Below are 16,298 nucleotides of genomic sequence, written 5' to 3'. Positions count from 1 at the left end.
TTTTCTAAACCTAAGGTTGATCCCATTTTATTGCTTACATGGTTTGGTTCGGTAAGGTCATATCTCCAGGTTCTTCCCATACAGCAAAAGTGGAATAGGAAAAGGTGGAGTGGATAAGGAGGTTGCTTGCAAGCATAGGTATGAGCTTGGGAGTGACTTTTTGTTTTTGAAATGCAGTTACAACAAAAGTTACTCCTTGATTAAGAGAGGAAAGGAAACAGATATCAGCAGAAATGATGTGTCTGTGTGTATGAGCATGTTTATGAGTTTGGCTGCTATCCAAAGCAGCACAGGCATTTATTAAACCCAAGATGTGGTCAGTGCTTTCTACAGAGTTAGTCAATCTTTCACCATTGCTTCCATTGAATTCTTCAATTACGTGTTTGCTTGCCCCATGCTATTCTCCATCATGACACTGAGCTTGCATTGCCTGCATATGGGATTTTCTCAGACAGCTCTATTTACTGCTGCACCCATGTCAACCACATTTTTACCAGCTAAGGCTAAGGCTTACTGCTGTGGCACTGCAGGGAGTCAAAAGGCGAAACATCAGATGGCCTAAATTTTTTCATTTATTAGATGTAGATATCATGAACCCGAGGAAAGTGCTGTTTTATTACCTCTGGTACCTGGGTTTTCCTTGAAGTACCCAGATTATTTTATTCCCCTAGTCAACGTTATCCTCACGTGAGCCATGTGGGCTGTCTCTTTCAGAGTCTTCATCAGCTTTCCTGGTGCTGAGTACTTCCTTCTTTCCTTTCCATTTCTGAGAGCTCAGCACTTCCTGTGTTGTGTGATGGAAGCCATTGAATTTTAAATCTCAGCTTCCTCCTCTCCCCTTCAAAATCTCCCACTTGGTCACCCTCTGGCTCTTCTTTTGCTTCTGAATTTGACAATTAACTGTTCCTTTTTCTACCAAAGGCCAGCCTTCCTGTTTGGATCCTTGATTCTACAAGTGCTCCTGCTCCACACTTTGTTTAAGCTCCCGATTTTAACTTGTCTTCTTTTTTTGCTATTTTTATGGTCTTGTCTTGGTGGCAAATCCAGGATCCCCCCATTTCTTTTGCTATTTTCATTATAATGAAATCTCTCAATGAAAATCTCACTCAATCTCATGCAAAGTGGTTGGCATCATTAAAATTGCCTTATTTTTGTTAATGTTCTTTATAATGAATGAAGACAGAACTTTTCATAATTTTTCTAGACTGATTTTACGTCTTCCTTGGAACTCTGTTAATCCACTTAAATTAAGCTGTTTTCTAAAAATATTTCTCAGAAAAATAGTTTTTTTAAAAGCACATTTTCCTTCTGCCTTCTACTTTGATCCACATTTGCCTTCTACTTTGATCCAAAGGATGAGGCATCAGGGTACCCTGCCCAAAACATCACTTCCTCCCATGTCGGAAGAGTCCATGTGTGAAACTGCTGAGTATGGCAGTTACTTTATTGTGCCATAGACACAGAAAGAAAGACCTCTTTCCTGAAGAACCTTGACTTTGTCCTGACAGTGGGTAGCTTTCTTTATCAAATGGGTTGTTGTTCAAACTTAATCAGCCAGAGGCTACCAGGGACAAACCTGTAGCTTGACAAAATAAGATTTGCTGCCTTGCAAGAAGGGAGGTCACTTCAGAGGAGTGCCACTAGTCAAGCAGGAGGAGCCAGGCATCTCTTATAAATTGGGCTCCCATTGAAGGATTCTGAAGATGATCTAAGGGAAGCAGAGATCAGTTTTTGGATTAATTGTTATTTCAAGGAGGAGTTAGGAAAAGAGGGAGTTTGCTAGGAATTGGGTGCTATCCTGAGGTGAATGTGGCTGGGAAATTGGGTATGCCTAGTACTAAACAGCAAGCAGTCTGGGGCAAAGAGAAGGTCATTATGGTAATTTATAACTGCTGCATGACCTTGGCAGGAACAGTGTTTTCTATTAACTTTGCAGCTGGCTTTATCGGTGTCTGTTCTCCCAGCCCAAAAGTAGTGGCAGGGCTTCTTTTCTCTGTTCAGTCCAAGTTGATTGTCATTCTTTCCAGTCCAAACAGATTTTAACTCTTCAGGGGCCTGGATTCTAAACTGATCGTTCACCAGGACACATTTCCCCACTGGTACTTGACCAACTATAAGAATCTTAGGTTCATCTTGATTTACCTTAATATGAATCTTGAGAGCAAACATCAAGCAACCCTAAAAAGTTAATGCAAAGCCACGTGGCTTCACTAACGGGTTCCAATTTCAGACATTCATAACTTTTCCAAACTCTGTCACTGTGACTTTTGATGATGCCACTGCCCTCACTATTAGTCTTTCTGGACTACATTACCCTACTACAAAAGCTTAATGGCTCCTCACTGGAAATAGCACTGTATTTTAATTCATCATGATTTGACTCTGTTGTACCATTCCATTCTCCTCTCTACCTTCCCATGTGTTTTCCATTTGTGCCACAGCAGATGGACTGTTGTACTTTCACGTCTCCATGCCTTTGCTTATAGTTTCCCTCATCCTGGAAGGATTCTTTTTCCCAGTCAAAATCCTGTCTTTATGTGGATGATGCACAAACTTGTTTCCATGAAGCCACTCCTGAATCACCCTATCTGCTTTTCTAGCACATTGCTTTAACTGTTTAGCATTGCTTTTGTTCTGTCTCCTAAGCATACAGTGGTTTTTTTTTTTTTTTTTTAAATATATATAGTTATCCTTGATATTTGGGGAAAACAAGGTTATTTTGCCTACTCTCTGTGTCTCAGGGCAAGTTCTTAACTTGAAGTTCAGCACTTCATTATGGTCCTCTGGAGGTGTGGGAAGGTGCAGCAGCTTGTGAAACTTTATACATATGTTTATATAATTGCGTGTGCGTGTACTTTATTAAGAAGCGGGTCCACAGATTTCGTCAGATGCTAAAAATTATGTGTTACCCAAAAGTGGTTAAGAACAACTATTAGAATATTAGACTGTTGTGGAATGGGCACTCTGCCACTCAAACAGATGGGGGAGATGACTATAAGCAACCAAGAAATCATGAATGTGCATCAAATGTGGGTGCTTAGGGCATGGTACCCAGCTGGGCAGGTGGAGAATGCCATCCACCCAAAGCTGCCAAGGGCTATTATCCAGTACTGATTAAACTCTGGACTGCATTTGCACTGACTTTTGGAAAATGCAGTAAAATCCAGTCCTCCCCAGTCACGGCACAGAAGCACAGTAATTGGCTGAGCTTATCCACATCAATGCCCTGACTGTGCCTTTGTTGAGAAGCTAAGTTGACAGTGGCAGCAATACTACTTGCCCTTGTCTATTTTTTCAAATCCCAGATAAATATTAGTTTGATTAGTAACCATGTTTCCATCAGTCATAGCCACCATGAGTAGACTAGAATTTTGGAGGGAAAAAAAATAGTACATGACATAGTACATCTTCTCTCCATCCTTACAGTGCATAGAAAAGCTCCTGTAAAGATAACATGATGCCATGTCTCCCTTACTGTCTCATTATGACACAGGTATCCAAGTATACGGGTTGCAATACAGTATAGTAATATCTGTCATGAATAATAGAACTAGATGACTTGAACGTCAGAGTAAGGAATAGATGGGCCCTTGATTATACTTTTTAACTGTCCATGCTAAAAAGGCTCATGATTTTGAGAATGTTTTTCCTGCTACTTCTCTCTTTCCATGGCTTTTAAAGAAAATTCTCTGTGGTATTGATTTGGCTGGTAAGAGACAAGTTAACTCATGGAAAAAAGTCATGAGAAATATGTACATTTTCAATTGCCATGTACATTCATGTGCTCATCCACTAATGCTCATTTTGGCACTTGTTGAGATATTTGCCACAAATTATTGTCACAAGGGTATGCTAAGAGAGTGCAACATTATTCAATTCAGTTACCTGATACAGGACGTAAAACTCTATCTTTTCTCTTTGCCCAGTGACTCATTATCTGCATTATTTCTTTTCAAACAAAACAACTTACAAAAACCCAATTTACATAAAATGCATTATGAAAATCAAACGTAATTCTTCCAAATGCAATTGTCACAGCCTTCCAACTAGTGAGGCATAAACAGAGGAGCTTATTTCTTAATCTGAAAGAAAATAAAACATGCATAGAGTTAAGCCGATCCCTACCGTTGAGCTCCTTGCAGGGTAAGAGACAATATTCTAGGTCAGTAATTTTAAAACTTGAGTGTGCATGAGAATCACTTGGAAAGCTTGTTAAAACACAAATTGCTGGGTTCCCTCCACCCCAAAAGTTTCTAATACAGTAGAGCTGGGGTGGAGCTGGAGAATATGGAACGTCTCATGAGTTCCCAGGTGTTGTTGAAGCTGCTGGTATGGGGACCACACTTTGATAACCATTGATTAGGTCTTTAAGGTCCCAACGTGTTTGTAATCAATTCAGAAACTACAACATAACATATTTAAAAATACCTAGCAACACAAGATAGCATAAGGACCCAAAATAAGCTACAATGTGTGTGATGTATGTGCAGTGGTGAGAGAGAATGCTGGGCTGGCAGGATTTGAGCTGACTCCCAGATCTGGATAGAATTAAGATCATCAGAGTAGAAGATGGAGGGCATTCCAAGTAGGTAAATGAACCAAGTTAGTAGTTAAAGTTGAGACTGAAGCGGTAGGTAGGGACCAGTTTGTGAATGGCTTTCAATGACATCCTGTATGGAGTTCAGATTTTATGCAGCAGGTAATATTTCTTCCATCCACACGTTATCTCCTCCAGTGGCCTACAAGCACAAAGATTTAACTCTACTGCAAACACTTTAACCTTCCCAAGGTACTGTTCAGCTGGGGTGAGGGACAAGAGGGGAGGTTTTCGTACAGCGTTTGATAAGATACCAATTTAGACCTGGAGGTGGATTATTTGCAATGTTGAGTCAATTTATTTTTCAAAAGGGTCAGGATGGGAAACTGGGTAACTTTCGGGTGTCTCCTGAAATACTAAGGAAAACCTCTTTGAGTACGAATTTAGGTTGCTGACCGACATAGGGAAAATCTTGGATGGCTGTGGCAACTTTGGCTCTTGTCCTATTGAGGGTCTGTAGTGAGCAAGACCATGCACTAGGGTCCAGTGCTTTTCAATCTCTAGGGTATACACGTAGGAATCACCTGGAGATCTTGTTAAAATGCAGGTACTGACTGAGCAGGTCTGAGATTGTGCATTTCTATCAAGTTGCCAGAGGATGCTGATGCTGCGGACTGTATTTTGAAGGAAGGTACCACGAGACATCCAGAACGTCTTAGGGGGAGTGAGGCCGGTTGACCATCTCCCCGTAAGGAAAGAGGATAAGTGCCATCCTTAAAGGAATGGCTCTCCCCTGTATTCTCGGAGAGGGGGACGCTGAGGGTGTGGGGGACAAGGAGGAGGACGCCCTGGGCAGAGGTGGGAGCGGGCATCAGGGGAGGGCGGAGGCGCCCGGGTGCGTCAGGTACGAGTGTTCGGGTGATGGCGGTCCGGCCGGGTACGCGGACCAGGTCCACCGAGCGTCTCCTCCTGCCCGCCGCGCGATCTCTGGTCTTTCGGCCCTCCGCGGCTCCCATCGTGGCTGCCGGCGCGAAGCGAGACGGCGACGGCGGCAGCCGGTCACTGCACGGGGCGGGCAGGCGCGTACCCACCCCGCGGGCCTGGCACTCGGGCTCCCGGAAGCGGAAAAGGAGAGCGGCCCGGCCTGGGCGACGGAGGTACTGGGAGAAGTGGAGGAGGAGGAGGAGGAGGGGGGCGAGCCGCCGGCTGCCGCGAGAGCAGCGGCGGCGAGAGGACAGCCCGCGGGCGCCGGTGAGTGTGCAGGCGCGGGGACGCAGCCGCCCCGCCTTCCGGGCCCCCGCGCGTCGCCCCTCGGCGCCCGGCCGTCCTCACCTGGCCGCGCGCCCGCCCGGTGCCCGGCCCCCTCCCGCACCTGCCGCCCCGCCCTGCCCGCCGGCACCTGCCCCCCGCCCACTCGGAGCCCCGGGTTTTGTCGGTGCCCTGCTGATGCCTGGCCTGGCCTCGCTCAGAGCATCTTCAGTCAGGGCTGCCGCCGCCGGCCAGCTGCCCCTCCCATTAACTCGTGCTGGGTTAGCGCCTGACCGTCCTGGAGATGATTTGGGTAGGTTTGTTTGTTTGTTTGTTTAATTTATTAAATCTGTGTTCTGAGTTTCTCGCCTGTGAAGTGTTTCCCGTTCTGTACCCCAGCTCGGAGACCTGCGCCAGGGATCCCGGATTGATGCTACCACCGCCTTTCATTCATTTTCCAGATGGCGGGTGCGAGGCTGCCCGGGATTAGCAGGAGGAGACACAGTTGACTCCTGTAGTGACCTTCTGCCTCCCTCCCTCAGATCCAGGAGTGGTTCTGAGAAAAATGGCTCATGGACGGCAGCACTTTGCACTTGTTACCCTTCACTATAATTGGTCGTTGGCTTTTAACTGGAGAGTCCATTTAAAGTTGTGGTCTTTCTCAAGCTGTATTTGGGTCACGTTTTATGATCCCTTGGGAGTTAGTGGAGGATGTCTGTATCTCTAGGGCTGAGAGAACCTGACCGGTTATTACTTGAAAATATTGCAGTGTAGCAGTCTATAAAAGTACAAAAATCAAGGTCGTTGTGGGCGGGTCGTAAATCATAGGGTGAAGTTACAGTCTAAAATAAAGAGGACTAAGGATAATTAAGGTGGGCACGTTAAAAAGATGTGTCAAATGGATCCTCACCCTAGTATGCGAATATATATACTTAAAAAATTCACTACCTACCTTGTGGTGGTAGTAATAACAGTAATAGTAGTAATGATAATCATGATCGTAAGGTAGTATGTGTCATCCCTGTCCTAAAATGCTTTTGGTGTAATATCTTGTTAAATCTTTCCAAATATTTAGATTTTATTTATTTTAAAGATAAAATCGAGAGAGGTGTGCTTTATTTTGCCTCAGTCTGAATGGCCAAAATATTTTTGAAGAAGAGATGACGTGAGAAATCGATCAGAAAGAAATAACCAAATGAGATTGGGTGTTGTGGGGAAACAAACAAATTAGATTTTAGTCCCATTGCCATCACTGTCTAGCTAGCTGTGCGGTCATGGGTTTCAGTGACCCATGCTCTGTTTTCATCTATACAATTAAGGAGTCAGGCTAACCTCTTTAAAGCATATTCACTTTTCCATGCTGATTTGGCATATGCTATGTCTGGAAATAATTTAAGACCCTTTAATATGTTAAAGGTACATTTAAAACATTTACTTGAATAAGTATTAGTAAACTTATATCAAAATATAAGTAAAAAATGCATAATTCCATACTTTTGGAATAGTGCTTGGTTAGTACTATACCAGAATTCCTCATTTTGGGTATAATGCAATAGGATTACGTTAGGTCCCTTTAAACTGTTGTGATTTCTGTTAAACTTAACATACCTTAGAAGCTGTAGTTGGAATAGAGCATATTTTAAATAAAATGATAATTGTGTTACATTGCCTATCTCTGGGATGTTTTATTTAATAAAAGAAATTTAAGCATTTTAAAATGCAGGCACATAACCGTCAACTTACCTGGTAGGTTCTAAAGCAAGAAGTAATTAGTAAATCATTAAATTTTTATTTCTTATTTGCCCACTGCCTGATTTCTTTAATTCATAGGGACTGTTTAAGTACTTCTAGAAAAGAGCATGGATAAAATAATGCCCTGTATTAGTGAAGAAACGGATTGAGAAGTCTAGTAATGTCTCCATGGAGTTTTTTTTCTGGAATTGTAATTGAGTGTGAGTCAATAAAGTCTTTTTCAGCATAGAAAGTTATGTAGTGGTGGTATTAGTATTACTGGTGTATTACTGGGAAGGCAGAGGAAAAGCTATTTTTATTACCAGAAAGTTGTTCCCTAAGCTCAGTTTCACTATATATTAAGAAATGAAGACTTTTTATATTGCTTTAGTAAAATATTAGGGCTCAGATTCAACTTTTCAAATGTACTAAATATAAATGGCATTTAGCATCTAGTAGAATAATCAGTGCATTAATACCTCTCATTAAAGTTGAAAATGTTTGAACTATTTTGAGTTGGTAAAAAAGTGTAAGTGAAAGACAAGAATGGAAAAACACTAGTCATTGTTATTGTAAGAATAGTGCTATTTGGATTAAGAATCGTTGATAAATTGAGTTCGCCTAGTTTAAGTAGCACGTCTTCATGGCCCTGAAGTAGCACTGCTCACATTTTCAGTCTTCCTGGAGAACTCAGCACTTGAGTCAGAATTCCCTACTTTAGGGGCTTCATTGACTTCTGAAATCACGTCCTGATTTTCTCCCATGCTTCATTCCACAACTCACCAGTCCTGCTTTTACTTGCAAGAGATTTAGTTTACAGGCTTTAGTTCTGTCTCTATTTTAGATCACATCTCTATTTTTTGATTTACTGCTTGAAGAGACCTCATGCCAACATGTGGAAATACAACCTCCCTACATGCTTATTGTATGATACTAGCTGAAAGGCCATACTATCTGAGGTTTATCATCTCTGACAAGTAGTTCTCAGACTTTAGTGTTGGAGAAAGTAGGTAGCTGGGGTATGGTTAAATTGTATCACTGCTTTAATGATGGGGACCCAGAATCATTTTTCATTCTAGAGTTTGTAAGACTAGAAGTAAAACTCATCTTTAAGTTTCCCCTCTCCCCTTCAAAGTTATCATTTTTGGAGGTGCTTACATTTGCCAGGCAATTTATCACTTAAGCATGACAACAACACTGTGAATTAGTATTTTTATCACCATTTACAGATGGTTAAACTGAAGCTTGAAAAACTGAAACTTGTAGAGCTAATAAGAGGCTGCATTATAATTTGAATGTGGCTCTCTTTTTAATATCTGCATAAAATTACTTTTCTACTCTATTGAAATAAACTGAATACCTATGTGATATTTAAAAATTGAATACCTCGTTGACTATTAAGGACAGCTGTAGCCTGATATTTTAGGTCGAATTATTTAACTCGACCAGTTTTAGAGTAGATAAAATCAAAAGTTAACTAATTGTATAAATGTTTATATAGTTGTAACTTTGTTTTTCAAATTCATATGAAGTGGCTATTTTAAAATTTAATATATATACAGAGGATGCAAAAAAAAAGTATACAAGTGGACAGTTTGGTCAACGTTGCTCAAGCAGTTCACCATGATCAGAAGTGTGTGGATGCTGATGGTAACCACTTTGAGCACTGCTTATAATTGCAGAAGTCAAACGTGACTTGTGTTCATCTTTTGTTATCGAGTATTACAATTTATATATTGAGTATTACCAATTTAATAGTTTTATCCTTTCTTAAAATGTGTATACATTTTTTTTTTTTTTTGGCATAACCATTTTCTTTTTGCCCTGTGGGGAAAAATTTTTTTTCTTTTTTGGTTTACCCTATAAATTACTGATTGTATTCTTTTAGACATAGCAATATTAAAAATATTTAATTACATTTTATAGTTAAGAATATTTGGGATATTCTTTGTTATCCCCAAATTTCTTGGATTTTTAAACCTAGCATTACTTTTATGCCACATTGATGAGATTTGATTCCACAGTGGTGGTCATGTTGTTGAACTGGATGAAATGTTCATCTCATTTTGGATGCTTTGGCTGCGGTGTGCCTCTAATAACTATAAATGTAAAGTAGGATTTTCCCTTGCTTTTAAGCCAGTGAACTCATGGATGACTCATGGATGGTTGACTTGAGCTATTACCTAATAACATTACTGACAGAAACTGTTGTGCTGAAACATCAGGAAGCACCCTACAGTCAGTCATAGCAGCGTTATTGACCTTGGTCATATTTCAGAACATTTTATTGTATCACATTTAATTCTGCTTGAGATTTTTTTCTCTAGAAGAAGACTGAGTCATTCATTTGCCATTAGAGTAGCAGTTCCTTTACTGTCATTCTGTATTTTGTGTCTGAGAAACAAAGGTGCAGCCAAGAAGGCCACTTTAAATTAGCTTAAAAAATTAGAGTAGAAACAAATTACAGTCGGCAATCTAACAATCATGGACCACGGAAAAGTTTAACCTGGGAGAAAAATAGTTTAAAAATATCTCTTAAGGGGAATGGAAACGTCATGATAATGATTTTGATAATGATAATGATTTTGATGTATTTTTCAAATCCTAAGTATGTAATAGTTTCTCATTGCTGTGGTAAGCAGTATGCTTAACAAACTCTTAACTTGTCCTTTATTTCCTATCTTGGAGAATGGCACCACCTTTCACCTAGTCCCTCAGCCAGAAACTTGGGAACCATCCTAGCCTGTGTGCTTTTGGGTCCAGCTGCTCACCACTCCTGTCAGTTTTACTCATTAAGTTATGAATTGCCTTTTTTCCAGCATGTCTCCTGTCTTCAGTGTTCTTCTTCACCCCCTCTCCTCTCCAGTCCTCTTATAAGTTACCGCTTTTCGGGTGCTTACCACGTGCCATCAATTCTCATCTGGGTAACCAGTAAGCCTAGCTTATTTCATTCAGTCAGTCTTGGAGCTTAATCCATCCACCCAGTTTATTCTTCAAAGTGTTGCTCTTCTTTCCAAAATGCAAATTTCACCATGGCATTCTTCTGCCTAAAATCCTTCAATGGTCTCCCACTGTGTTCAGGGGCAAGTCCAAACTCATTGGCATGGTTTAACAGTATGCTTCACTCTTAGGTCACTCTCTGCTTGTAAGTCATGAAATAATATCAGAGTCTATCAGGTCCAGTGAGGGTAAATATCATTTTATTCAACTTTCAGTTCTATATGTCATACATACAAAATATATTCTCATATATCTCACCTCTTTCTATGTGTACTGGTAACATTATGAAATATATTTCTTAGAATTGATTGTGGTTCATGCGGTTAGACATGTTTTATCCCCTTCTATATGCAATGACTAATCATTTCAGTTTAATTGGATTTTCCTTATGCTAAGTGAATAAGTCAGGCAGAAAAAGTCAAGAACCATATGACTTCACTGATATGTGGGATATAAACCGAAAGCAACAAAGGAACAAGACAAACAAACAAAAACCCATAGACACAGACAACAGTTTAGTGGTCAGAGGATAAGGATTATCAGGGGGTAAGGGTGAGTGGTAGAAGAAGGTAAGGGGGTCAAATATATGGTGATGGAAGAACTGACTCTGGGTGGTGAACACACAAGGTGATGTCTAGATGATGTAGAATTGTACACTTGAAACCTGTGTAATTTTACTAACCAATGTCACCTAAATAAATTTAATTAAGAAAAAGGAATCCTGATATATCATACAATATGGATGGACTTTGAAAACGTGCAAGAAGCCATTACAACAGACCACATATTGTATGACTTCATCTATATGAAATACTCAGAATAGGCAAATCTATTGAGACAGAAAGTAGATTAGTGGACATGTAGGGCTGGGGGAGGGAAGGGTGGAGAAAAATGGGAAGTGACTGCTAATGTGTACAGAGCTTCTTTTGGGGGTGATGAAAATGTTCTATAATTGATTGTGCTTATAGTTGCACAACTCTTTGAATATGTTAAAAGCCACCTAATTGATTTTGAGCACACTTAAAAAAATTGTACCTTAATAAATTTGTTTTAAAAAAAAATTAGATTTTTTTTTTTTTGCCTGTTTTTATACCCTTGTTTGTTTTCTTATTCAGAAGAGCCTCCATTCTTCATTTAGATTTCACTCTCTCTGGAAATCTTTTCCTGAGAACAATTGACCATAAGAAGTACATTTTGTATTGCAACCTAGTACACACATAAATATTCACATAAGTGAAAAACATTCCAGAAACAATATCCTTCCTATATGAGATGCTTTCTTGTCCCCTTGCCCTCTATCTTACCTTGTCTTATGTAGTATTGATCTTGTCTGTTTACTAGTCTGTCTCCACTGAGGATAGGGCCCCCTCTCTTTTGTACTTATATATAGTATTTACATATACTACATATAGTATATAGTCAATAGATATTGATTAAATTAATGAAATATTGAAGTGGTGTGTCATCTAGAACTCTTTACAGTATTATTGTTTAAGCTTGAACTGTAGAAACTAACTTTTATGGTTGCTTCTTACAAAAGGATAACTTTTTTCCTTAAACATAAAACATTTAAAACTAAAACTTGCTTCTATTTTACATTCTATGTTTATCAGTTGTGATGAGAAAGTTCTAGCCTCACATGGTGATAGATATTACATTGCATTTTGTCATATCAGTGATCTCAGAATTGATTGTCATTTTGTGATTTGTGGTCAGGAAGTTTTATGAAGTCCAAATGCCAGACACATAATGCTAATTTGATTTTATGGGAACTGAGTGGTTTCAAAAGAGAATTTTCATGTATAATGGCAACCAAATGCAGATTTGGGGGGAATGGGGAGATATGAAAGCAGATAATCAGATGGAGTTGAATCATCTTATTTCTGACTTTAAAACTTTGTAATTGACATTTTCACAGTTAGAATATTTAGCTTTTTACAGTTTTGTTCTTTGTGAGAGATAATTGTTTGTTAAACCATTAATAGAGTCTCATGGAGAACTGTTATTGAGAAGAGCTCCTTTGTTGGAATGTAATACAAAGAAAGAATGAATCCAGATAAAACCTCTAAATGCCAGTATCAGAAAAATTGCAACACATCATAGTGAATTTGCAAGTAAGTATTTATTTAATTTTACATGGGAATATATTTCTGAATTATGTGGTGTTATATCCTTAAAGTCTTATGTTTGGATGCATTTAACAATTGTTCTGCAAAAAAAATTGTAGTTATTTTATTTAAAATTTTTCATATTACATTTGACCTAAACATTTTCTTAAATAAGGCTTTTTCCACAGAGAAAACAAATCTGTAAGTAATAGAAATTTCAGAAACATCTTTCTGTATTATAAATCTTTACATGGCTTTACAGCTGATGCTTCTGTACTTCATTTTAAAAATACTAATTTTAAAAGCATTTAATATAAGAACAATATGTAGATAAAGAGAGGCTTAAATTAAACATTTTGCTTGTAAGGTTTGTAGTGTCTAATCAGACTCCATAGGCTATCTTTATATTTCGGTTGGTGAAAAGAGTTTAGAAGTACATATGTTTATTAATAAACTTAGAAGAACATGTAAATATGTGAAAGCCTTCCTTCTCACTGCTCTTTCCTTCCTCAGCCCAGTGGTAACCACTGTTAACAGTTCAGGAGATGTGTTCTTTCTCACACTTTTTTTCTATACGTATACAGAAATTACTTATACATATATTTTTTCTAGCAAGAAAATTCTACAGATATTTCTATAACTTTCTTTCCCCTTCAACATTTAATTATGAAAATTTTAACAGGAGAGTTGAAAGAATCAGTGTAACATCTGAATACTCATCACCTACATTCACAACTAGTATTTTACTGAACTTCATCATATACTCATGTCTCCCTCTGTCCATCTGTCAATCCATTTTAATGTTTTTGGATCCATTTCAAAGGAAATTGCAGATATCAGTATACTTCCTCCCCCCGCTCCCCAATACTTCAGTGTACATATCATTAACTAAAGTTCAATGCTGGTTTACAAGGTTTTTTAAAAGATAAATTTACATAACATGAAATACACCAATTTTATGTGTATGTTTCCTGAGTTTTGACAGTTCATAACCTGTGTATCCCAAACTCAAATCAAGATAGAGATCTTTATCAGCACTACAGAAAATTCCCTATGCCTTTCCTAAGCTATCTTTCTCCTCCCCTCCCTTTAGGAAACCACTGTTAAGATTTTTCTCACTGCCATAGACTTTGCCTATGTAATTTATTTTTTCTCACTCAATACTATGTGTGGGTAGCCATATGCAGATCTAGGCTCCCTTCTTCTTTCTCTTCTGTTTTTCTTTTAAAGTTGCAGTGGTTTGGAAATAGTCTACACAATGAATGTGTTGTAATTGATTTGATCAGTCCCTTCCCTCTACATGGATATTTAGGTTGTGCCATATTTTTGTGATATAAAAAGTGCTGTATAGAACATCCTTGTATGTATATATACCTGTATACTCTAGTGAGTATTTTGTAGGTATTACTAGAAATAAAACTCTAAGAGTTTGACATTTTAATAGATACTACCAAATTGCCCTCCAAATGATTGTATCAATAATGTATAAGTGTCCTTTTCCCTCTGCCTGCTCACCATTGGATTTCATCTGTCTTTCTAAAATTTTGTCAATAGAAAGGATGAAAAATATACCTAGTTATTTCACATTTTCCTAATCACTAGTGATTAGTCATTGGCTTTTTTTCTTTTGTGAATTGCCTCTCAAAGTATGTACTTTATATGCCTCTTATCAGTTATATGTTACTTTATTTATTTTCCAGGGATGCTTTGGCTTTTAACTTTGTTTTTGGTGTGTTTTCAGAACTTTTTTCTTTATGTGGTCAAACTTGGCTTATGGGTCTTGTTTGTGAAAACCTCCCTCATTCCAAGATTATAAAACTACATGCTATTTTCTTCTACTAGTTTTGCTTTTTATTTGGAATTTAGAACAGACAGAAAAGTCACTGTGTACGGGGTGCCAGGAAAATTTTTATATGGAGAGTGAGATTCAAATTGACCTTAAAGTATGAGTTGAATTTAGAGTAAGCAAAATGGTAAGGACATTTCAGATAGGAGACGTGAAATGGGAGAGGGAATATATTTTTCATATTCATGGAACAGTAACAGACCACTGGCTAAGGTGGAGAGTCCAATAAAACTGTAAGTTTAGAGATACATGTTTGACTAGATTTCTTGTAAATTATTTTGGATAACTTTTATCATTTCCTAAAGTCTGCATTCTGATGGTATAGTTTTCTGTCATATACTTGTTTTCTGTCACTTTTTATAATGACTTGAGTATTCTGCCTGAGGAAAATGTGTGGTGAAATTATAGTTGCCTGAAAAGGCAAAAAAGGAAAGGTGGTTTCCTACCAGAATAGTTTGAACATTATAAAATTCACATAGTCCAGTTTATTAGAGTTGAATTATGATTTCTTTTTAAAAAAGTTTGTGCTGTAGTAATTTACATCATTAAAGAAGTTAGTCACAGCACTCAAGATTGCAATCTTAAAAAATGTTGAAGTACCAGTATGTCCACTTAGTTACATCAAAGTTTGAGTTATGAGTTCACCATTAATATACAAATTAATATGTTGGAATCTCTAGCTAATGAAAGTATTTTACAAATGCCACACTTAAGACGGAGTAGCAGCATGTGTTCAGTTCAGTTCAGTTGTTGCTCAGGATGTGTAATAGTTTCTGTTCAGCCATAAGCCACGCCTGGTGGATATTAACTGAGTGGAGCCAACCTGCAGCTCTACCAGTTACGTGTTTCTGGTTGTAATCTGATTTGGAGCTCTTGGGAGACTACTGTTTTCCTCTCTACAGTCCAATTGTAAAGATTATGTGGCACTAATATTCACTAATCAGGTATTTGAAAAATATATTCAACATCTTATTTGTTTATTGTTTTATTTTTCTATCTTTTGCTTGCTTTTCCTTGGGGATGCTTGTTCTTTTAGAGTTTGTTGTCTATGTATATTTCCATCCAGGAAAACCAATTTTTAACTGTCCTTTTCACTATCTATTATTTTTTGTTGTGAAGAATCTCTTCTAGTGATAAGAAAAATTTGTTTTCTCTGGTGGAGGAGAATAAAAATAGAGTTCAAAACCTAAATATTTGATAATTTTGCTGCTTGTTTTGCTGGCTTGTTTGCTTTTCTGTTTTTAATACTAACAAATTTAGAAATAGGTAATGAAATTTCTCTGCTCTATATAATTATTGTAGCTCATAGTCTGTTGGTTAGTCCTGAATGGAAGGAACTGAAACATTAAATGAAAGAAGGCACATGAAGTTAACAATATTAAAACATGTTGAGAGACAGAGCCTTTAGTCATTTCTGTTATCACTTGATGGTTGGCAAGACTGTAAAAATAGACATTCTTTTCAATGTTTGTCTTTTTAGCTATGTAAATAGCTTATTAATTGTATTTGAATTCCCTTAGTGTTTAAAATAATAACTAGCAAATTAAATAGCAAGCTTTATCCTCTGTGACTTTCCTTATTTAAATGATGCTGATAGGTCTTTTACTTTTCTAATTGAAAGGTAATGAAGTTCAACTTTACTTTTTTTAAAGACTTAGGCACTATTGGCATTTTAGACTTCATATGTAAGTACTAATTTAGACCATATCTGATTTAAACAGTTGGGTGTTTTTGCATTTGAGCTGTCTTTTTTCCTGCTGCCCCACTTGTAGGTTCTGAGGATGATAGCAAAGGAGTAGTCTTTGAAAACTAACCCTTAATCTTTTTT

General features: G+C 38.0%; 1 protein-coding gene across 7 annotated transcripts in view; it reads left to right on the top strand.

Moving 5' to 3' along the window:
* The first annotated feature begins 5,071 nt into the window (after positions 1 to 5,071).
* The window catches only part of ZDHHC21 (zDHHC palmitoyltransferase 21), a 61,611-nt gene continuing 50,384 nt past the window's right edge, over positions 5,072 to 16,298 (top strand). For 3 of the 7 annotated variants that reach the window (XM_074330377.2, XM_019739179.3, XM_074330379.2), the window contains exons 1-2: positions 5,659 to 5,788; positions 12,502 to 12,630. Coding sequence is in view for 2 of the 7 variants with exons in the window: in XM_088793527.1 (XP_088649653.1) it covers positions 5,320 to 6,078 (759 nt within the window). In the remaining 5 variants the exon portion in view is untranslated. Of the gene's footprint in view, positions 6,103 to 12,501; positions 12,631 to 16,298 lie in introns of those variants that run through there. The other 4 variants (XM_088793527.1, XM_088793526.1, XR_012495710.2 and 1 more) reach the window with 4 other exon arrangements.

The sequence above is a fragment of the Rhinolophus sinicus genome, chromosome 16 (genome assembly GCF_057876585.1).
Source record: "Rhinolophus sinicus isolate RSI-liver-muscle chromosome 16, RSI-T2T, whole genome shotgun sequence".
NCBI classification, from domain to species: domain Eukaryota; kingdom Metazoa; phylum Chordata; class Mammalia; order Chiroptera; family Rhinolophidae; genus Rhinolophus; species Rhinolophus sinicus.
The sequence above is the reverse complement of the archived record's forward strand: the minus strand, read 5'-3'. Positions and strand labels throughout refer to the sequence as shown.